The 24,358-nt window shown below is 40.0% G+C and overlaps 1 protein-coding gene across 1 annotated transcript; it reads right to left on the reverse strand.

Moving 5' to 3' along the window:
* Positions 1 to 1,819: 1,819 nt before the first annotated feature.
* Positions 1,820 to 6,553, reverse strand: fstl3 (follistatin-like 3 (secreted glycoprotein)). The gene is made up of 5 exons (XM_082523522.1): positions 6,310 to 6,553; positions 5,740 to 5,925; positions 3,903 to 4,118; positions 3,578 to 3,805; positions 1,820 to 3,467 (listed from the first exon to the last, which is right to left on the reverse strand). Exons 1-5 carry the CDS (start codon positions 6,377 to 6,379, stop codon positions 3,415 to 3,417), a joined length of 753 nt encoding a protein of 250 aa, XP_082379648.1. The 5' UTR covers positions 6,380 to 6,553; the 3' UTR covers positions 1,820 to 3,414.
* Between the last annotated feature and the right edge of the window lie 17,805 nt (positions 6,554 to 24,358).

Here is a 24,358-nt window from a genome sequence, read left to right on the forward strand (position 1 = left end):
CTGTTTCAGCTCCACTCCAACTTTCTTCGCAAGTAGAAGGCAGAATTTTTCACCTGGGATGACAGTATTAAGAATATTTTCAAATTTTTTGACACCATACAGAGCTGGGGATAGACTTTACTTTACTTTGGCTACGGCAACGTGAATTCCACATTAATAATGGAAAACTAAACTGGCTTAGTAGCTACACTAGCTACCTCTTTTGTCTATAAAACTCTAGTAAACCATAGTGAGATCATGGCTGTTTGCTCGATGACAAAAGCTGACTGTAACAGGGCAGCCCTTAGCGGCTGGAAACACAGTGAGACAGACCAAGGCAAGTGTAGTGGAACAAAGTATTTATTTGCTCTACGGCTCTCCTTACAACAATTAAGTTGTCGAGCTTCTTCACAGCACAAAAAATCCATCCTCTAATGACAACTGGCAGCCTTAAATATGTTCAGCTGTCACAGACTTAACCATTATTCCACTCTCAGGTAAATTCTTAAATCCCAACCTTCCACCACAGTATACAATATATCAATAAGAATAAATAAATACATAAATACATTTTCACATTTACATATTAATAAATATTTCACACTTTAATGTTACACCAAACCCAATATTATAAAAACCCAGAAACCCAAGCACAAAAAGATTCACCACACTCTCTTTACCAATGGTCTCTCCCGGAACCTTTAAATGGTGTCTGGACCCCCGGGGAAACATTTGCCCAAACACCTTGAAGAGGACACAGGCAAGAAAGGTGAGTAATCATTAACTTACAAACGCTTATTTGCAACACTTTTCCCTAGATTTCACACACACATTTGCATTAGTTTTCCTTATTGGTAAACCTTAATCACAATCTCAATCACCATTCTTCTCTCCTGACAGACAACCACCACATTCCTTGACGAGGAGCAGCTGTGCAGGATCTGAAACAAGGCCACCAACTGATTTTAAAATTCCCAATAAATAGTCAATAAATATTTAAACTTCTTGTGTGCAAATCCATGCTTAAAGTGCAATGCTCATAAAGTGCTTGATAAGGTGCTTTTAATAAAGTGAAAGGTGTGCTCTAAAGTGCTATACAGACAATACAATATAAATAAATGCAGTAAGGGAGTCCTCTTCCTTACACTGACCAATATGTGTATGCAAGAATGCCAGAGTCAAATTATTTGAATTAGTTTGGGTCTTTTTTATACACAGTATACTAACGATGTTAAAATGTACATTTCTGAAAAAGCAACACATTTTACGAGTGGGCACAGCAACAGCTTTGCTGTGGCATTATTATTTGCCCTGTTTGGACTAACAAAACATCTAATTCCATTCCCAGTGTAATAAAAGGGTACTTGGACAGGAATATAAACATCTGCCTAAAGTTGAACCAGATGCTGCTGCATGGCGGAGTGCAGGATTCAGAAGAGGAAGGCTAGAAACAGAAAAACAAGGGAGGTACTTTATACAGGAAAGTGAGTCAGTATCAAGGCCTCAGCGCTTCGAAACATTCAAACCTTAGCTCCTTTACCCTTCATCCCCCTGACCCGTCCCGCCTTTTCTAGGACGGGGGATATCCCTGAGGAGACGGGAGGAAAGCTGGACAGGCTGGATTTCATTCTCTTTCCTCTCGCATGTGGCCTTGCGAGGGATGTCAGAAAGGCAATTCACCCACTGCACGCACAGAAGACGAGGTCTAACCACAGCACACATAAACTGACAGCCTCTGTCTGGCTGCTGGAGCCTGATCCACCACCCTAAACCCCAGCTGATGAGTTCTGTTTAAGGGTGCAAGTATGATCTCATTTGGCTGAAGTGATTAAGACGGTGACACAGTTAAGAAAAATTTATTTATCATCAAATACATGTCAGATGCTGTTTCACATGCGTAAAGTATTGTTATTAAATTACAATTGAGGCAATAACAAGGTATAACAAGGCAGCTGGGAAAAGAACATTTTGATTTTTAAAGAAAGAAGACGCACTGTGACACATGAAACTTTAAGTTGTTTTACAACGGCAGTACAAAAATATGTTAATGCATTTGTCATTCAAAGTTCACAGTAGGTACACGGGTAGGTGGTACACTTGAGATTGTTATTTACAGAAGGAAAGTTAACATGTTTCAAAGTACACTATTAAGGCTGTTTAGAGTATCCAGGCATCTGCTTTGAGTTTAATATGTTGAATTGGATCACTTGACTACTTGACTCTGCAGATTGACTCTGATGGCAATATAATCAGGTATTTTCAATTGGTCCAAATTGTACTTCATTCCCAGACAAATTTAATTTTCCTTTAAGTCAGGCGCTGCTAATTACATGTGTCTGTCCTGTAAGTTATTTAAACAAAAAACAAAAAAATTCAAAACAAATCAAAGCAGCAAAACAGCATCAGAACTAACTTGCATGACGTACAAAAAATATTTTACAAAACAAAAAAAAGCATTCAACAGAGGAGGTATTGTAGAGGGCTCTGGGTTGTACCAACAGCCTTGTGAGACTCCCAGAAACACAACAAAACTGTTAATTTCGGTGATCAGCGGGTGGCCAAGAGTTTGGCCTGGGATTCAGAGTAAACATGTGTAGGGGGGAATAGAGACTATACAGATTTGTTTAGACTGAACCCCGTCCTCACCACCCTAAATGAAGTATATGCAGCTGAACTTGTAGTTGCCACGTTGTTGTTTGTGGTGAATTGAACCCACATCAACAGACGACAAAATAGCATCAGCTTTCGAAAAAATTAGCTTTGCTTTCCATTAACTTGAGGGAAAATGTTTGTTTGTGGGGAATGGAGTCTTTAAAACTGTAAAATATTTGTAAAATGCCAAACCCAGTGACTTCATATATATATATATATATATGTACATTAAAAAACAAACAATAAATACTTTTTTTTTTTGCATGAGTGTGGCAGGGCGTGGCCTGCCATGCCATGCAGGTGTGTCCACCTTCCCTGCACAGCATCGCAGGCCACGCCCCGCCACAAAGAGCTTTCATAGAGTATACTATTTTTGTTTTTTCTTTTACTTTCATTTTTTTTTTTTTTAACCAGGCTAAAAAACATAAATAGAGTTTTAATACCTTCTCCAATAAATAGTACTGGTATTCTATTTACAATATGCACACATCTCCCAAAGAGCTCATGAGATATATCTGTCTCATGACAAACGCATTCATCTGCCTCCACTTTCCAAACTGAAACATAGTTAACAAAAAATAGCTTTTTAGAGGCATGTGTGTGTTATTAAACACCTCTCTTCCAACAGAGGTGTCTCATATCACATCTACCATTAATATGTAGAAAGGGGGGAGGGGGGAGTGATTGTCAAAAAAAAAGTTCCTTATGGGAAGCTAGTGGAGCAAAAATGTTTTTTGATCGGGTCATATCCTACAAAAAGGGGCTGCGTCAGGAATCGACCATCTAGACTGCGTTTTCCTCACTGCCATCCAAGATGTGAAATTTCCGAGATGGACCTGCAACAAACAAAAAAAGAGCCATAAATGACTTTATTGTAGCAAACAATGTCACAGCAATGTAAAGACAGGTAAAAAGTAGAAGCTGGCAGGTGTTTGAGCAATCTTACTGTTGCAGTGCCCATAGTGGCGGACTCCTATGGAGCGGCCGAGGAAGCAGGTAGCCCGGCGGAGGTGGCAGGCGCTTGGGTAAGTGACGTTGTCATTACCACAGATACGGTGCTCAGACGGCATGGGTATTGGGCAAGGTGCAGTGCGGCACATGACGCAGTGAGCACTGTTGGTCTGGTCGGTCACACAGGTGTGAGTTCCTGGACACACAACACTGGAGCACGACTCTGGGGAAATAAAGAAAAATAAAAGGCATTAGGGCAACAGAATTGTTGGAATGCTTAAGAACAAAACAGCTTAGCTTCCAGGGAAGGATGAACTTACTTCTGCACTCTCCGTGGTACATGACCTCAAGGTCTGGGTGTCCCATACAGCGCGCCATAAGCAGAGAACACTCATCCTTATATGTCTTCCCATCGCTGCCACACACAGGATGCCTCCGGGTAATGTGAGAGCAGTCTGGAGAGCAAACACACTGAGGCCTTCCTGTCTTCATCTTGCAAACTTTCCCGGGACCACATCTGACTCCCTCACATGTCTCTACAAAAGCACAGTGTAATGTTACCGTATTAACAAGACTGCAGACATCAGGTGATTCACCTGCGTTTTCATACAAAACAAGCTGGAAACCTGGGTTTTTTCCCAGATCACAACACAATTCCCACCTTGCACAATATTTATAATAATCACATCTCTTTATTGACCGTTACACACAGAGGTGTCTCGCCCGATGGAATGTGAGGCTGGCGTGTTTTCATAACAGATCTGTGTATGGCTGCACACAGACTGTGCGGAGGCTGTGAGGAAGGAGTTCAAAAAGCTGTCAGGAAAGTTTACGGGCTGAAAAACGAGGAAGCTACAGGCTATTCCGACACCTCATAATGTCAAAGCACAGGACGATCTGTAATCCTAGCGCAAAATCAACATGAAACAGTGCATACAGGTCTCTTCCCGGGTTTCTGAGTCTGTGGAGATGATTCCTGATGAGCTCCGAGTCCCGAGGATTCTGTAAACAATCGGGAACTTATTTCCTGTCTCCAACAGTACTTTAATATCCTGTTTTATTTCAAAGCTGTGTTTTCATTGCTCGGCTCCCCTGGTCTGTTTCTATGGTTGATTTCAATCTCTCCCTTTCTGTCTTGCTGTCTGTACACCTTCTCTTCATGTCCTCTGCATATGCCACTAATGTCCAGAGTTGCTAGCTATTGCTTGTTATTTATTTGGCATGACACAACATGGTTGAAAATATTGATGTTTTCCTCCTACAGAAATCCAGACTATCAAAATAGCGCAGGACATTATGATTCCCAGGTGTCTGGGCAAATTTCAGAATGCAGGAAAACATTTTCCTGTTTGTGAAAGAAAACAGGACTCCTTTTTAACTAGCTTTGGTTTCCACCAGCCTCATTAATTTCCCATGAGTTACAGCGGTTTATTTTTATGCAAGAGGCATTTTAACAAAGCTTTAACTGTGTTCTTTCTGCTTATTTAAAATTTATCTAAACAGAATTCACATCTCAACTTCTCCATGATGACCCATGTGACACACCAAGGCAAACATGGGGCTGAGTGTATCCAAAAATGCCAGTAGCTAGTCTTGTCTTTTTAGTGGAACTTATTAAACATGGAAAGAAAAGAAAAAAACATTGTTCACATACAAGTTCTGCTTATGAAAACAGAATTTATCTGCAAGCGAACCTGAATGAACCTTGCAGAAATTCCATGGCAGGAAGCTTCTCAGGACAGCTGGAGTTTTGTATAATGCCTCTCCTTGATCCTCGTCTGCAATTTGTTAGAAAGCTGCACTGGGAACTCATTGTGTAAATATCTCACAAATGACTCAAATGGACCTTCTCTCTCCAAGAGACACAATTGTTACATTATGCAATGGAATCCCCAGTGTATTAATCGAAACCCAATGATATTTAAGCTTTGTTTTTAAGTGCGCAAATTATATCTAGGGTATCAGCTGTTATTCCATGTACTCACCTTAAACTAACTACAGTAGCAGACCAAGCGCAGTAAATATTCGAAAGAATATGACTGTTAAGAATTAGGCAGCATCTTTTTACAGTTAATGGCAGTGACTAAGAGCAGTACATGCAACTTGCTTCTTATACTTGGCAGATGCAACTCATTACTTTCTTAATGGTTTGTTTACCTTTGCATGGTTTACAGGAGACAATACCCAGGAAGCCCAGCAGGCTGACTTCATTCATGGGCAGGCTGGTGTTGGACCACGCTGTGTCCAGGCGTCCCCCGGCACAGCACTCCTCCCTGGTCACCCCTCTCATCAGCACCATGTCGCACCTTTGATCTTGACTCTGCTGCAGCCAGCACATCCCAGCTGGAGATGGTGCCATAACAGATGTTAATTATTATAGGAATATTTATCTTTGTTACAGAAACACTTAGGAAGTGTATCGTGTTATTATGAACGATTGTCAATCACACTTCATAAGTCTTGTCACAAATCTTTGTCTTTTTAAAAATATTATACCATCTAGAACACTATATATTACATATGTCAGGGTTTTTTTTAACACATATCAGTAGTAAATAGCTTATTTCGAATTTACAAAAATGTACATGCAAAACAGGAGAAAAATGGATTGGGGTTTTGTCAAAATCCTTCTTTCACAGTGATCATTTTACCAACATTTCTGCTATGATTTTTAAAGCATAGGACATTTTGTTCAACATATGGAAAAAATGGAAAACATCTACTCACCACTAACAGGATTCCTCCCAATCTGACAGAAAGCGAGAATCACCCCCAAAACTGAAATCAAAACGTTCATTGTGTATTCTGAGTTAGTTTAAAAACTTCTTCTCAAAAGGTTGTCTCAGCAAACACCTAGAAGAAAAGGTGATGGTCCTTTGGCAAATAGAGCTGATCACTCTGAGTTAACTTTGCAAGTAGCTCTGCCTTAAGTGAATGAATGTGTTGTGAATAAGTGATGTCGTTCCCCCTCTGTATAAATATTTATGCTGCTGGGATGGGCGATCCTCTCAGCCAGTAATAAGCCAGGGCAGGACACAGTTTGACTCTGACTCAATTTCCAGAGTCGGGAAATGATCCATGCCCTGCAGCACTAGACGGAGGGCACTTATATGACCTCACAAAACCTTTTTACACCACACTAAATAATAAAAATCATGAAAAGCGCTTGTTTTTTAATAGCCTTTTCTTTATAAAACATTAAGTTTTTCTAAAGACAGCAGTGTTTCCTTATATACTATTAATTAAAAGATGAACCTTTGGATGTAACCTTTTTGTTGCCCGTTGGGGTCCAATATGTTTTACTTTGTATAATTTCATTTAGCCTTTAATGGGGCACAGCTTGGAGATACTTATTCTCCTTTTTCTTTCTATCGGCTGCTCTGTGTGGTTTTGGGACATGGCCCATTGAAATGACACACTTATTTCTTATCTCATTGTTCTTTTGAAGTGACCCTAAACTGTTCTTTCTGTAGTGTAAATCCAGCAGAAGGCAAAAGTTCCCCACAACAAAGCTACAAATTATTATCCAGTGCCTATAATTATATGTATCTAGCAAATCCGAATACATGAAGCAATTTGCCTCGCCAGCACTGTCATTCCTTATTTTGTTGACTGTCTGGGTTTATCAATGAATGCTTATGTTTCGCTGTACAGCTGCGGTTAGAATAATACTGAGAGACGAAGGAAAGAGTGGGAGTGAAGGTGGTCTGCCCTTGGGCAATATATCAAGTTCAATAAACAAAACTATGACATACATGTCTGTCCTTTCATTGCTAATCTACGATCAAACACAGACAGCCACAAGCAGCGAGACTGAAAACATTCAATAAATTTTTTTTAAAAAATGTGGACATATATACAATATCTGTCAAGCGCAGGGACAACAATGTTCATGTAACACCACCCAGTCTTTAGAAATGGCACACTAGGAGCGAGTAGAGCCTAATCTATATTAATACTGTGTCAGATCAGGACATCTGCTCTGCTTTTCCTCCTTTCCTGCACTCATTCACCCCCTGACACTGAGAGGTAATGACAAAGTTATGCGAGTCTGCCCATCTGTCTGTCACAGCTTTATTTTTAATGTTCCCTTTTGATGGTTGAGGGGGAAATGGAGGTAGCATATGCTGCAGTATCTGAGTCTTCGTGAATGATGTTGGCTTCTTCAACGGAGATCCCCAGGGCAACGAAGGAATGCTGCGTGACCTAGGAGGGGAGGAAAGACGAAAAGAGCGCAGCAAGTAATGGCTGTGGGTGGCCTGCCTCCTTGCTGGGTTTCTGCAGATCCACTGAGCCCCTCATATGGTTTGGATCATCACTGCTGAGTGATACAATGAATACAGGATGGTGGGAATTTTGGAGCATCCGCTGTATGATTTTTATTAGAGAATTTAATGTGTCCCATTTTTGTGGGATTCTAGTCTTTTTCAAGTGGCAGGGCTCTTTGGAGTACCATGAAAAAAATCCAGCGTAGACTGTTTCCATCGTGGAACAGTCAACACCTGCCTTGTCAGCACATCCCCGACAAGGCAGGTGTGGGGTTCGGTGTCATTCTGTAGATCACCAAAAAAAATCTTTTTTAAAAAAACACACCACTGCCATCTAGTGGAGTGGTTTGGTGTATATAATATAGCAGGGTTTTATCTTTGCTCACACACATTTAGCTTGTAACTAGGGATATGCATTCACTGGAGCCCCTTTTGCTTTCAGAGTTGCCTTAATTCTTTGTGGCATAGATTCAACAAGGTAATGGAAACATTCATCAGAGTTTTTGATCCATATTGACAAGACAGTATCGCACAGATGCAGATTTCTAGGCATTTCTCGGGAAATCTCTCAATGCACCACATCTGAAAGCTGCTCTATAGGATTTAGATCTGGTGACTGGAGGCAGTTTGAGTACAATGTTCAATGACTTGAGCTTTGTGATATGGTGCGTTATCCTGCTGGAAGCAGAATCAGTAAATAGGAAGATGGATGCACTAATGTCATAAATATGTACATTGTCACCAACAATACTCAGGCTGTGGAGTTTAAAGAATGCTCAGTTGGTAGAATGGGCCTCAAGATGTACCAATTCTACCCACACCACCACACTGGGATTGATTGTGCTTATACCAAATTCTGATGCTACTATCTGAATGTCAACAGATATCCAGACTCAGATAAGGCAACCCCAATCTTCTACTGTATTGTATCTAATTTGGTAAGGGTTAGCTTCAGTTTCCTTGTTCTTAGTGGCACCCAGTCTAGTCTTCTACTGCTGTAGCCCATCTGTTTCAAGTGCTTTGTGTACATAGATGTTCTATATGTATATGTGTGTGTAGACATCTACAGGAAGCGGTGCCTGAGGAAAGCGGGGAGGATCATCAAGGACTCCAGTCACCCCAGCCATAAACTGTTCAGACTGCTTCCCTCAGGAAGGAGGTTCTGCAGCATCCGGTCCCGTACCAGCAGACTGAGAGACAGCTTCTTCCATCAGGCCATCAGACTGCTGAACACGTCATAGACACCTCAGCTTCACTACTGGAACTTCAACATTATGCACTCCACACTGTATATAAATGCCACTTGTTTTGCACATATTCAACTCTGTATATTTTATATATTTTATTATTATTATTATTATTATTATTTTATTTTATTTTTTTACTATTTAATTTGTAAAAATGTGTATACACACACACACACACACACACACACACACACATACACACACACACACACACACACACACACACACACATATATATATATATATATGACCACAGAGTAAGCCTCCTCTGTCCCTCCATCCCCAGATGAGAAACATCCCATTTTGGCTTTTCTGATGCATATACTCAGTTCTGCTCAATATTGTTTTACACTTGACGCAACAATGACATTGTGTTATGTTGTATAACAAACAATATGCAACAAAGTAACAACTTTCTATTTAAAAAAGGAGGAAGCCTAAGTATCCCCATGTCCAACTAATAACAAAGTAATTAAAAACGCATTCCACTGATACCACTTTAGCTCACTGGGTTGCAAAGAGAACAACCCTTATTCCATAAGGCCAATATGGAAGCTTGCTTCCAAATCCACCCTGAGGCCATTTTCTACAAGTCTTCTTTATGCTTTTCTCCCAGCTTTCCAGCCTTAGCCGATGTTTGATAGGACAGTGTCGGACAACATGCCCAAAAATATATATTACAAATTGCATTTGAAACATGAGTCTTTTTGAGAAATATGACTAACTAGTAGTGTTAATCAGGAAGTTATTTCAAAGTTAAGAGAAAGTCACACATGGACTGCTAGACTGAAAGAGAAAACAAAGTGAGACCTGTTTTCTTCAAAAACAGGTTTAATTAACTAAAGAAACCAAGGATATAAACACACCTCAGTTGCTGCCCCACCTAGGAGTGAAAAGGAACAGGAAGGGATGCACTCCTTATTTATATAATGCCTGTGGTGAATTCAGTTAAGGAACAAAGAAACTCAGGAACCAATCAGCAATGAGAAAATCAGGACAGGACTTCAGGTAAAGGAGTTGAGGTGGGGATAAATGAGGAAAATTGTAAAGAAAGCAGACAGCTTTTCCTCTTATCTGCTGAAATGCAAGTTGTGATCAACTCTAGGACCAAATTTATTATAATATATGTATTATTATATTATATGTATATGATTAAATGAAGCTGTTGCTGTCTTTTCTATTTTTCTTCCTTTAGCCAGTAATTTACAGGGGTAATTGATAAAAAGTACCACAAGATGGCGCTTCTCACATGTGTCTTAAATTTTCAGCCTCTGTCTCTGCCTGTAAGGTTCACCACTCATCTTGGGCTATTAAAATGGCCGTTAGGCAGCAGTTTTGGGAAATTAAAGCAGTCTTACATTAAATTCATTGGTTTTCTTGTCAAGTCCCACATGCTGACTTTCCCAACCATACAGTTTCAGTTTCTGTCCTGGAGGAAGACAGCTGACATCCATGTCATTAATTAATGGTTGGGACATGTAAAATAACTCTCTACATGGGGACTATGGCTAAGGTTCAGAAGCCTTTGTCTCTGAATTGTGCCCCCCCCCCAGAAATTCCACGATTTGATCTTCAGTGACATTATTACAGTCAGTGCGTGAGCTGCATCCCAACTTATCAACTGTACCGTGTTACATATGAAAGGGCATGCACTCCTGAGTCACTGAGAAGAACACTTTCCTGTGTGGATAAATGAAGGCACTCATGTTGTTTCTTGCCATTACACATATCGAATCAGATGTGTAGAAAGAAATGCACCCAATACTCTTCCTTCCACCCGCTGCCCTGTCTTCAGTCATACAGTGTTGGTGTGGACGTCACACAGCTAAACACAGCCCAGCAGTGGTAATTGCTCTGTTCGCCCCAGACTGGCTGAAAGCAGCTGCATCATCTATCCACTCAATTTACTCCTAATGTTTGTTACTGATTGAACCGGCAATGAGGCCAGGAACAGTGACAAGGCTGGATAGAATCAAACCTTGTGTCCGTCTGCATGCACAACTTTCCTCCTCCTCCTCGTCCACCCCGCTCTAGCCCTCTCCTTCTCTGCTTCCTTCCTGTGTTCAGTGCTGCCCATGAGAAGTCCCTCCAGCGTTTCATTAATGGGGCGAGTTAATGTTGGTGCACGCGCCGCTCATATAAACTGCACTCGCTCCCTCTTCACCTTTCTCCTTCCCTCCCCCCTGGCCTCCCTCCTGCCCCCGTGTCACCTTTTCCACTCACTTGAGTCCTCTCTTTGCCCTCTCACTCTGCAAGAACCGGAGACTGATGCAGTCGTGACTAAGGATCTCCCTCGGTGTCAGAGTAGCTGTTGTTTAGCTCTAACTCTGTGCAGCTCCGGATGGCTCTGCTTTTACCCCGAGGGCTTTAATAACCTGAAATCTTTATACTCTCCATAGATGTCATATGCTTCTGTATTCAAAAGGACTTATAAAAGCTTGTAAAACAGACTTATATGCCCCTGACATCACATTTCAGATTGATCTGTCATGTAAAGACATTTTTGGAAGAATATTTTAGCTGAGTGCCTTTTCCACCGTTGATACTGAATACTTAATTTAGCCAGTATATTATCAGCAATATATCCAAAATATTAGACAACCAATATAATTTGTGTCAAATTATTGTCATGGTGTGATGAAAATGAGTACTGTTTTACTGGATTACTGGAACTTAGATAGTGTCATTGAGTATTTCTGCTAAGGCAAAACTCCCCTCAACTGTGTTACATGGGGATGATATGTGTATATATGTGTATATATGTGTATATATCTATATCTATATATACATATGTGTGTGTGTGTTTATATAAAGTGTCAGAATCATTTTTATTCCAGGAGTGTATATTGCCAAATCCATCTGGAATAACAAAGTGCAAAGAACAGCATATGTTTTCGGCATATATTGGAGAACATATGCTGTAACAGCCAGACATTATTCTGGCCTCCACTCTTTGCACAATGGTAGATGACGCTGCAGCTGATCAGATATTGCTCTTTATTAAGATTGATTTGTTTTTTTATATCTTCTTATTTAGATATCAATAAAAGCAAGTGTCTGCAAACTATTTTAGTCCATGCAAGAAAAAGATTCTAGTATGTGAAGAATATCCTTCACATAAATGTTTAAAGAATCAAACCGGTCCTTTATCTTTTGTTTGGCCTCTATTTGACCTAAATTTGATTTGTAATTGTGTGAACAGGGAGTGAAACAGAGTTTAAAGCATCCATTTTTACACTATATCACTCAACCCCTGGTGTATCAAAAACCCTTGCATAAATAAAATGTATGCACGAATCAAATAATAAACCAAATAACAACAACAAGAATAATAGAACAGAGTTTAATGTTTTTATTTGAAAAAAATCTTTCAAAGTAAATTTTTGCACTACACATGTCAAATTCCAGCCCGGTACTGATCACAGCTATAGCACAAACGTGCTGATCTACATACCCTGCTTGATTGTGACTGCAACTGATGTGCTAGCAGCCATCTGCCTTCTTTACACTTCAAGTTGCCTTATGTTGCACTGAGAGCTCACTTAAACAAACAGTGTTTGTCAGGGCTCATTTAAAGGTGCCACATTCAGTCCAGCTAATTGCTATTCAACTCAATATGACTCAGTTACTGTAGGCAGCTAACTGCCACTTACTGTAGTCACTTCCTGCACTGTTGGTGAAGAATTATGTAATGCGAAGAGGGGTAAAGTCTCAAAACTCATTGCAATGTATACCAAACACAGGAAGTGAATTAGGAAAGAACAACAGGAAGCACACATTAAAAAAAGGGGGATTAACTGTTTTCCAGTACTGATAAAAAAGATACTTCAGGTTCCTGATGAAAACAGCGCATCAACAGTCATAATAATATTCTCAGCTTCACCAGATTTTAAAAGTAAAGCACTGTTGAAATGATGTGCAATATGAGTTTCTTCCATGGCATCGGATACTTTTGAAATAGTAACATTCATTAGTTCAAATTAAAGCAGAGTATAAAATCCCTGAGGACTGGAGCGCTGTCATTTAAGCTAAATTGCTCTCTGACCTCCCTAATGTCCTCCTTTTTAATCAATCACAGGTGATCAAACATGGACCAGAAGTCAATACCTCTGTGAGTTTAGGATCCAGTCATCTGGAGGTGCTCAGACATTTTATAGCATAAATAACTTGTGGATATTTAGGTGGTATTTCAGTACTCATCAATGTTTTTAATTTTAGCTGCGAATATATTAATTTCCATCAGTGTCATCACTAGGTGCTAGATATGAGTCAGAACTGTTGGCGGTCTTTAATGTGAAGGCTTCAGTCTCACACATTGCATGTTTTTCCTACATAAGTGAGCAATATACCTGCACATTATGAAATACATTTCTCACAAAGTATGTAGTAGCCATAATAATATACCCAGAATAAAACATCTTTATGTGGAAACTTCTTAAAAGAGAACTCAAAGTGTGGTTTTGTACAGAAATAAAATAGTGTCCTCTTTCCTTTGCTCTAGGATGCTCCAGTATGACCCTGCAGATAGGTTCGTGATTCAAGAAAAGACAGAGCATAAGTAAGTAATCATTCTCCTGTTTGCCTCTGAAGCAGCAATGTCACTCAGCCTCATGCAGGCCTGAGTCAAAAGCTCCAAAAATGACAGACTTCGGTACATTTCTGTGTGTGTGTGTGCTTTTGTAAACAGGGGCTTATTGGAGTTTTTGGTGTCTTTTTGTGTTGCTTGTTTTCTGCTGAAATCGAGTGTATTGGTATCACAGCAGGAACCACTTGTTAGATCACACGCTGCAAATTATGCCAGACTCTGCAAGATCCCATGGCTCAAACATGAAAGCATGACACTATTGGCTTCCCCCCAAAAAATACATAAATTTTCAGCCTGATCTCACCAGAGAAAAAAATAGTGGCTGATTTTTGAAGGCAATTGTTATGTAAATCCATGTATTTACATATAATATGCATCGCCTTTTCATGGAAGGATTGGTTGCACTGTGGTAATAATAACAAAAAAATGGAGGTCTATTTTAACTTATTTTCCTAAAGCTTTCCAATTTCCTCAGGTGCCTAAATTAACCAAACAGTAAACGTAGGTCTTGTGGCTGTCTTGTTTTTGATTTGTGCTAATCTCGTCCCTCTGCCTCTGAATGCACGTTTGCCAGTTTTCACACTGCTCCAAAGGCGCTAGCAGTGCAAATGTGAAAACACTCATAAGTTGCATCTGTAGTCTGTATACACTCATTAACCCGATCAGGGATCTCATTAAAACCACATGCCTAATATTGGGAAGGTCCCTCATGCTAAAACAATGTCTGGCAGTGGGATGTTGGAAGTGGATCCTTGTTGTTTTGCGGGTGAATCCTGATACACAGAGGCCTTCCCTCAAACCTACCACCTCCTAGTCCAATTGTGCATCCTGGTTAAAACCAGGTTAAAACTTTAAGCTCTTTATTAAGTTCTTTGAGCCACTCTTGGCTATTCTGCGATGCACTGTCCTGTTGGAGCAGTTCACTATTGTTGGAGGTGTACTTGCTCTGCAACATCTCCATAAAAGGCAGGACTTAAAGTTTCCCAGCAGATTATTGCATTGTAATGAGATAATCAATGCTATTCGTCTCGCCCATTAGTGATTTTAACGTTGTAGTTGTTGGTCAATGTTAATCAGTGTTGGAGATGTTGGAGATATGAAATATCAGCCTATTATGTTATTTAAGTACATGTTGAAATCTCTCCCAAAAGCTTTGCATGATTATAAACTGCTAACTAAGCTGTAGTAAGGAATATTACACATTATAGTTTAGCTATTTTTTTCATATAAATGCTTTTGTAAGACTATTTCAGGTGCTGTAGGGACTTATCAGTTTTCCAAACAAACAAACACTGGCATGAAGGGTGATATTATTTTGTCCAACTGCATCTAAACATTCATTTTCACATTGTAATTTTCCAACTTCCAAGCCCGTGTCTGCGAGCTATCCCTTTAAAGACTCTTGACTGCAAAAAAGCTGATGCTCATGCTGGCAGCAGTTACCATGGCAACAAATGACTGAAGTGTATCTATTGCTGCTCTTATGCTGAGAGCTGTCAGAAACAGATAAATAAAATGAAACAGAGGAGGGAAGATTTTGATTCTTACTTTCAGAACTGAGAGCCATGTGACAGCTCGGAAACTTTGATTCACTGCATTCAGTCTGAACACGAATAAGTCACGAAAACAAACACATCCATTAGTCAAGTATGTGTACAATGATATTACCAGTGGTTACTGTCACTGCCAGCATGATTTAATTTTACAGCTCTTGATATTTGCAGCTTGTTTTTGGTTACAGAATAATGTTTGACAAGCTGATCGATGAACTTCCTTTGGCTACTTCTCTGGTCATTAACAACAATGAATTATTCCGGAGAATTAAATCAATTTGTCTGCCATATATGGGAGCTGTTTCTTTGCAGACGTAGGCAGAGCAAGCAACAGTGGACGGGAATAAATTGTAGGTGAAAAAAAAACTACTGACTGCTGTATAAATATTTAAACAAGCAAAAGGGCAGATGGGTCTTTAGAATTAATTACCCCATTCAGTGTAAATATGAATGTTAGGGGTGACTTCATCAGTAGAGGCTCCATGCTGGAGTCTATGCAGTATTAATGACTGGCAGCAAAAGCCCTTCACCTCTTAAAGTGGAAAATGTTTGCTGGCTACAGACAGAAGCCTTCAGTGTTACACTGCTATCAGAGGGAATGTCATTTTAATTGGTATTTTCTAGTAAAGGAAGATTCAGCAGGAAATAACAATCCTTCTAATGATCACAACCCATTGTAGAGTCACTTCATGTAGAGACAGGGTAGCACAAAGCCTCTAAAACTGATAATAGCTTACTGCATGGACCAATGTGTGGGTCATCCACTACATAGCGAGACAGTGTTCAGTGAGACACTGAAGATGTTGTTGTGGTTGCCAAACATATTTTGTTGACCATGGAGGATTGGTATTTTTAGTCATGGTGGAGGTGTGGCTCAAAACAGCAGTGGTTGCTTACAGTCAGTTTGTTCACCATCTATCTCAGCAACTTATTAACCAGAAGCTATAAGAAGACTTGCTTTACTTAGCAAAAGCATTAAAGAATTGCTTCATTTAAATGTACATTTCTAGGATAAAAGAGCATGCTTTTTCTAGTGAAAAGCATTTTAATTTTGTTCAAGATTGACCCCCACCACAAACCACCATATGTCTGTGAAATTGTGGAAGGATTGTGACAAATCAGAGCTTCACCTGGCAAAGATTTGCTCATCCCCACTTCCATAGCTGTTGATGACGGTAGCAATCTTTTTCTTTGTGTGTTTCTTTTAAAAACAGTACAGTATGACTAAATCTCATTTTCCTCCAAAAAATTGCATCCATGCTTGTGAAAACATAATCTAAAAATAGCGTGCTAGGACTCACGTGGCTATCTGAAAGCTCTTAATTGGTGGCATCACAGAATATAGATCCTGAAATGGACATGGAAAGGGTGAAAATTTGCCTTTGTCTCTCAAATCCTTTTTTAACAAGAGAGAAAGAGAAAAAAGCCAACTAAACCTTGAAGCGCCAGGTACAGTATGACATAAGCCCAACGATCGTTTTGCTGAAAATATTTTCAATTCATTGTTGAACTTGCTGAAAGTCACACATAATTGCCCCTTTAAATGTTTTTATATAACTGCAGTGGTGGAGGTGGTGGAGTAAGTTGTTTAACTCTGGAAATGGGAGTGGGAAGAAGAGTTCTTAGTCTCAGGAAAAAGGAAGAAAAAGTAATTTCTGGAAATAATAGGTATTGACAATTGAGGGAAGAAATAAAGCGGCGACTCTAACAAAGCAAGGAGACATGGACTGTACATGTGACAGCAGCACAAAGAAGCCAACGTTGCTTGGTGTGTACATCACTATCTACATTACATGAAAGCATACACACGCTCCTCCCACGCATCAAACACTCTTCACTACACTTACACCTTCCACGCTTTTGCCCACGCATACACACATACTACTTTACACTGTTATAAAAAAGCTCTCTCTACACACACACACACACACACACACACACACACACAGTCACTCGCAGCTACCTACCTTATGCCCCTGTGGCTCAGCTGGCATCACTCATGCTCTCTGAGCTGTTACAAAACTAAAGGTCTACATCCCTCCATCGCCAAACATTACTCACTGCTCGCACTGAGAGGATGCTGTGTGTTACATGTTGTAGTCTTCTTTATTCGATATTTCTGGTAAGAGGAAGGACAGGCAGGCCATTTTTTGACTGAATGATACATAAGAGGAGAAAGCCACCTACAGAGCACACGTGTCGTATAGTGACAGCGTTCTGAATTTCAAATGTATTTTTGATGATCATGAATGACAAAGTTAATATTCATATGAGTGAGGGGGAGGAATCTGAATGGGTCCCAATTGTTTCTACCAAGCCCCTCATTAAGACCACAGAAGCTTCATTGCTTCATTCATGTCGGTGCGTCGTGAGCGGACAGTCTGAAATGTGTAAAAAAGAGCAAGAGCACACTTCATGATGAGATGACACCAGTCACGACCCTTGTTTGAAAAAAAAAAAAGTCATTTCTACCTTTCTTTTATTTGTCACGGGGTGACTGCATGACACACACACGAGCACGTATTTGTCTGTATGGCCCTTATGGACCTGTAAGTTTGACTTTTATCTTCTAACAAGCTGCCAAAGAGTTGATGTGCTGTCGGTGCTGCAGACGTGTTATTTATAAAACTGCTTTGTGAAAAAAAATTCTGAAAGAAAAGTGAAAATCACAGAGTTCTTAAAACTGAATAAAATATCTATTTGTTCTAAGTCTTTGTTCATACTTTTGATCATTTTGTGGAAGAAAAGAAGCTGTTCTTTGGTGAGAATCTTAAGAGGATAGTTCCACAGTACTGCTGCCACTGTAGCTTATCCCAGCTATCATGGGACAGGTCTAACATGTAGAAACGCTAACATTCACACCCACAGCAAATGGAATTAGAAATAGAATCAGAGAATTGCCAGTTAACCTAATACGCATGTCTGTGGATTGGATGGGGTCAAGTCGGACCACACAAAGGAAGAGCACACGCTACTTCCACAAAGAAAAGCCCCTATAGGATTCGAACTTAGGACCCTCTTGAGAGGTGGCAGCGCTGAACACTGAACCACTGTAATGTTAATTTGTAATAAATTTTCAAGAGGAACTGTTACATAACTTGTCTCTCATAGCTTGTAATCAAAACTGTGCATAATAGGTCTTTATTATGGTTATTATTCATTATTACTTACACTGATACAAACCACTTCATGTCTAGGCTACAAGAGTTGTAGCTGGTTTTTATTTATGCTATAGAAGAAAATTTCCCCTTTTTCAGCTTTTTGTTTTTCTTTTGCGCATTACTTAACTCAAACAGGAAAACCACAAGAGCTCAAAAAATATTTGAAAGCATTTTTTGAGGAAAATATATGAACTCAACATCAACAGTCACCGTTACATAATATGACCTGATTTTTGCAGAGAGCTGTCTAGACCTGCTGTTTGTGCCAGACCTTTTTGCACAGATAAATGCAGTGAATTGAGTCTTGTTCCAAATGTGTCTCCCCACACGTATTCAGCTGTCTCATTCATCTTTCACTCAGTTGTCGCACACGCAGCCTCTCAGTCCCTTTTCAGTGTTTCCCGACTCCTTGGCTCACTTTTGTTGCTCTGTACTTAAATCCTTTAACCTTTTCTCCGCCATGCTTTCCTAGCTTTTGCAGCTACCTTTTGTTCTCATCACACGAAGGAGCTCTTGTAGGAAAATGGCTCTACCCCCACACCCCCACCGCTTCGTGATGAGACACTTCATCATGAAGGAGATAGGTTCACAGGAGCACGTCTAATGACAAGTTGGTAATGATTATCTGTTTCAGTGTCTAGAAACAAGAGACATGATGTGTTTGTCTCTGATTACCTGTATGTCTACAGGCTATTCTGGCTTCAAGATCATTTAAAAGAAATGATTAAGGCCTGTAGTTTGATTATTAGCAGTATGCAAATAACCGTCAACCCACAATGGTTAATAATAGCTATACGCGCTGTTAGGAATGGCTTAAATAGGAGTGGATAATTCGAAATAAGGAGCTGCTTGGGCTTGCAGTAAATAAGCTCATGCTGGGACGATTGCAGGAGTTTACCACTTCTAAACAAAAGAGGTGAACACTGTTTACTTACAAAAATCCATCATGTATCGATTAACATTAAGCAGATGTTGTTTATTGTTTTTTCCCTTCAATCATTGAAGTCATTACACTTTTTTATTCTTGCCTATAGAAAAGAAGTCAGACATTTGCATGCTGCTCAGTTTATGATTGCAGCTATTTTGATTTAACTAATAAGAAAGGAACCAAGTCTTTGCTAAAGTCTTCTCTTTAGGAAACCTACTTGGAGATTAATGAAAAAGATCACAGTCATGCGTAGCATCTTTGATGCATGCACTGGGTTACATTTGAATTATTTTCTAAATGTAGTTGTGTCAGCAGCTATGGCCTGAAGAGACATATGTAGGCTGACTAACAGAAGGTGCTAGCAGTGCTCAATATGTCATTGTCTCTTGTTTGGCTAATTACAGCATGGTGCCGGTGTCAGCCCTCCAAGCAAGCCAACACGAACTCACAAGCGCACGTTCAAGCACGTGTAGACACACAGCCATCAATCATCTCTGACTGAATACTCCATCAAAAAGCTTCAACACTGTTCTTTATTTGATTTTATGCAAATATGCTTTTATAGGAGCGTTCTGATTCAGCATTCTTATTGCAGTGACTCTTTATTGCGGTGAGTCAAACGTGGTGATGAAAGGCTACATTACAACAGTCTCTTCAGATTCGTTTATAATCAAGCGTCCTCAATCACAGATCCAGGCAGCGTATTCTTGTGGTAGGCGGGCAGAAGTCATAGAGAATAATCCTTTTATTTGCTGTTATTACATGTTTGCCTCACTGCATTACAGTATACAGCTGAAGTTAGACCTGTCTTGAGGGTCACATGGGAAATTATATCTATTTATTTATGATCTTGTCTAGTTTTATTGTGTTAGTTTTTGAATTGGAACATTTATTTTTCCATAGGAGAGCTTAATGAGCTGCCTGGAAATGTGACTGTGTGCACACAGGAACCAATTAAATTAAACATGAGGACCATCATTCTTTTCGCCCCCATCTCCAGAATGGTAGGACGTGAAGAGGGACATGGTCTGATTCATTTTCTATTGCCAATTAATTGCAGGTTAAGTATGTCAGACTGGAGTCTTGTTTATGTGGTGGTAGGAAATTAGATTACTTCTTCTTCAGTCTGAACTGAGGGCACACATTATTTCAACACAATTTAGGGATTGTACAGAAATGATTTGGGGGGAGGGGTGTGTTGTTAAGGTGGAAGAGTAATCATGGTTTTCTTCTTTCCTGCTGAGGGGAGGGCAGAGGAAGAGAACAAAGAATCTGAGGACAAAAACTGGACTTTGTGATTTGCTTCACGCATCACACTGGAATAAATTCTTTTATTTATTTCTCCATTCAACTTTCTCTGCAACATGAAAACTTCATCAATTATAGCCCAGAAGGTTATATCTTTGAGAAATAAAAGTATCTTTTGAGGCTGCCCATAACCCAGCGTATTGCTACTGTCGATCCAAAGCCTGGATAAATTGGGGGGAGACAGATGATGTGGTGACTCCTAAACAGAGCAGTCGAGAGAAGAAGAAAGTCTTTGCTTCAAGAGGCTGTGCCATATTATAATTTATGTTAAACATTTTGGTATATTTGTGCACCGGTAGCTGTTTAGAAATTGTTAAATCAGATTCCATCATCTTATTCCTGTTTTGTTGTTAATTGTGTGCTTTATTTTGTGCTTTTATGGTGGGGGGAATGTAAAATATTCATGAAGTCAGTGATGAGCAATTTAAAACATCGTGATATAAGAATGGATTTACATTCCTACCTTTGTCATTTGTTATCACTCTGTCAACTGAGCAAGTCTGGTGTCTGAAATGACAGGAGTACATCCTCTGCTCAGTACTTATTATGTTTAACCATTGTTTTTCTTTACATTCTCTTTAAGTAATACGTTTATGGATATTTATATTTGCTATTTTACTGAGCTAAATTCGTCTGTGCATCACCAGAGGTGACGGAATGTGAATTAGAGGAAGTGCTACAGTGGTTACAAATCACCAGAAAATTCTGGCTGGAAATGAAATCTAAAGGGGTTTTAGTTTTGTGGTGGGAGGCCAGACTTTATCCTACATGACTTTTACTTACCAAGGGCATTCAAGCTTAACACCCACACACAGCAGTCCACTACAGTGGAGGAGAAGGAGCCGCTGGGTTTCATACTGCAGTGCTGAGAGACTCACAGAGAGAGGGAGAGAGAGAGGTGCCGGGCATTTTGCCTTTGGTTTTGTTAATATCGCTTGCTTTTTTTTGCAGTAGAGGCTTTATGTCTGCTCCTTGCACCCATGCATTGCCCTTTGCAACCCTTTTTCCCTCAGTGATTTCCATAAATGTACATTCCCCCCGCCCCTGTTAGCCGTCAATCCACCAGTTGTTGAAATCGCACATTAGAGGAGAGCGTGTCTTTAGGTTGCCATAGCAACAGGGTGAGTCATTCTGCTGCAGTCAGTTTAGTCACACTCACACCGACTGTATGTTCCTCTGTCTTCTTTTTTTCCCCTCATCCCACTGTCCCTCTGCCTTCCCGCCATCAACGGACGTACACTGAGACACACTTTTCGAGTTCTTCCAACTCTAAAAATTCACCAGATAAGGAAAAAAATGTCTCTAAATGTCTCAGTTGTCACCAGTATTCTAATATACTTAAAATTATGATCTAAAAAGGCCACTGTGTCATTTGTGTTGTGATGTGCATGATTGATAGCACAGGCTGATGATGAGGGCGAGCGGAATGTCGCCGCTTACTCTTTGATTATTTATTTATGGATCTGACTAATCAGTAAACCCACAGCTGAGAAGCACACTGTGAAGGAGGCGGGTGGTGTCAGAAAGAGGAAGGGGGCACCTAACACTCATTTTAGTCCAAGAACACTTGTTATCTCTGATTGAATAAAGATGATTTTTGGAAAGGAGATTTTTCTTTTCTTTGTTTGATATCCATTACCGGAAATTATTTCCTGTTTTCCCATAAAAGGACTTTGCAAGTTTACAGCTGCGTCTCTGAATATTAACACTACACCCCTGCTTTAGAAATTAATCATCAAACGCCTCATTGTCACTTCATTGTCGCAGAGCTTGGGTGAAGACATGCTGTTTTGGAAAAGAGCTTTTTATAGTGAGAGCTGAGGTGATTCACAAATGCTGTCTGGTTTCATACTTTGCACCTGGTGTTAGAAAATTACTTTTGGTTTTGGTCCATTCTTTTTGACTTGTTTGCTTACGTTTGTGTGGCAAAAGTGTTTTTAACGGATTTGCGAATACTACAAATTATAATAGCACATTTTGTACTTAGGCATAAATCAGCTTCATGTAAATTAGATAGGAGTGTGGTTTCTGGGTTAAACTTTGGCCTGTTTGAAGCAAAACACTGTTAGCATTTTTATTGCTATCTAAGAGCAATAACAGGTGTCCTTCCACCAAATGACATCACTGCTTGGTGCTTTAAATATAACAGAAAATCTAGTTGTGGCCTGTCATTAATGATGTCAGTTCCTTTTTCTTTTCACCTGGTGCGTAAAAGACCAGTGGTGAGTCTCATTTACTCCATCAGGTTTCCTTGGATTTCACTTTGCTGTAGATGAATTCTAACATTTTCAAGCCATCTAATGAATGTCCACAGCAACCTTATTTGAACCGGAAACTCTAGATTTTGCTCTGCATGTGAGACTCACACCTGCACATTCATGGAATAAACTGGGTAGCAGCTCACACTGGGTACCAAGCGAACCTTCATCAGATCAGTTTGTAAAGGTATACCCATCATTATGTTAAATATCTTTACACTGGCCAAATGTAAAAATAGTAATAATACCATTTGTATGCTTGTCTGTTTGAGGGCAGTGAAAAATTAATTTCTTATTGGCAGGTTTCATATCATACTCGGTGCCTTGGGGCTTGTGTGATAGGTTAAATAAATAGCACTGATTGTGCTATTATAATGTAGTTTTCTCATGGGACATCTTTAGGTCCTGGCATTCATATTGTGGGTGTTGCTTTTACATATATAACCCACCCAAATGCATGCTATGCTAAAAATAGGAAACATAATAAAGCCAAGCCTCCAGCCTCCCCACATCCCAGTGGGGTCCCACTCTGCAACCCACGGTACCCAGAGAATTTGTTTTCAACAGCCTGTGCCAGACACCCTGAGAGACCCTTCATTCATGCCCCAACAAGTGACAAGTGAGAGCTGTTTTGGAAGCACCAGTCGTGTAGACAAAGGAGGCAAAGACAGCATACAAGCAGTGATATTTAAATAGTGAGGATTACTCAGAAGTCTACAGGCTGATATACCAAGCCCAAACTCATAATCATGAGAGAAAAACAGCTCAATCTGCAGATGCAGGTTCAAGGTCAGTATAAAAAAGAGTTTGTATCATCACATGAAGAGGACAGATGATGAGACCCTCTCATTCAAACTATTTAATGAAAATATCAACATTCAGGGTTTTTTTTTTTTCAGCCGCCCTCCAGGAATAAATTGAATTTTACACAAACATAAAAAAAATGCATCCAAATGCTCGCGTGGGATCTTTCACCAAGCATCGAAACACATGACTACTGTTAAATTAAACGGATTTTACATGCCGGTTGATAAATAAATGCCTCTCCAGTGTGTGCAATAATGTCTGCATGTGTGTGGGTGTGTTTTTGTCTTTCAACCCATCATGAAGCATAGCGGCTGTAACAAAAAGCCCAAACGCTTCAGCCAGCATGTAATAACAAAGCTAAGCTGTGGAGAGTTCTGCTCCGTCCCCAGAGAGGTAGGAGGAGGGTGGGGGTGTGCACACAATGAAGAGCTGGATGACGCAGCTGAGAAAGGAAAGGGAGGGATGCATGGAGCAGAATCCTGAACAAGGAGAGGAGGAAGAGGAGGCGGTGGAGAGAGGGAGCGTAGGCAGAATGCGTGGGACGGAGATGGTGCATAATAAGCTTTCTAGGGTTTTCTCCTGCTCTCCTCTTTACTTTCTTCACTTTTTTTGGTTTGACCGACTTATTCGTTCCCATCATCCTTCTCCCTGTCTGCCTGGC

Source organism: Aulonocara stuartgranti (assembly GCF_965226115.1).
Source record: "Aulonocara stuartgranti genome assembly, chromosome: 23".
Taxonomy (NCBI): Eukaryota; Metazoa; Chordata; class Actinopteri; order Cichliformes; family Cichlidae; genus Aulonocara; species Aulonocara stuartgranti.

Bases quoted from the DNA above. Each gene is read 5' to 3' on its own strand.
- fstl3 (XM_082523522.1), bottom strand. From the start codon at position 6,379: ATGAACGTTTTGATTTCAGTTTTGGGGGTGATTCTCGCTTTCTGTCAG. The intron at 5,926-6,309 runs GTGAGTAGATGT...CACCATCTCCAG, and splicing joins TGGGAGGAATCCTGTTAGTG to CTGGGATGTGCTGGCTGCAG. The intron at 3,806-3,902 runs GTAAGTTCATCC...TTATTTCCCCAG, and splicing joins GTACCACGGAGAGTGCAGAA to AGTCGTGCTCCAGTGTTGTG.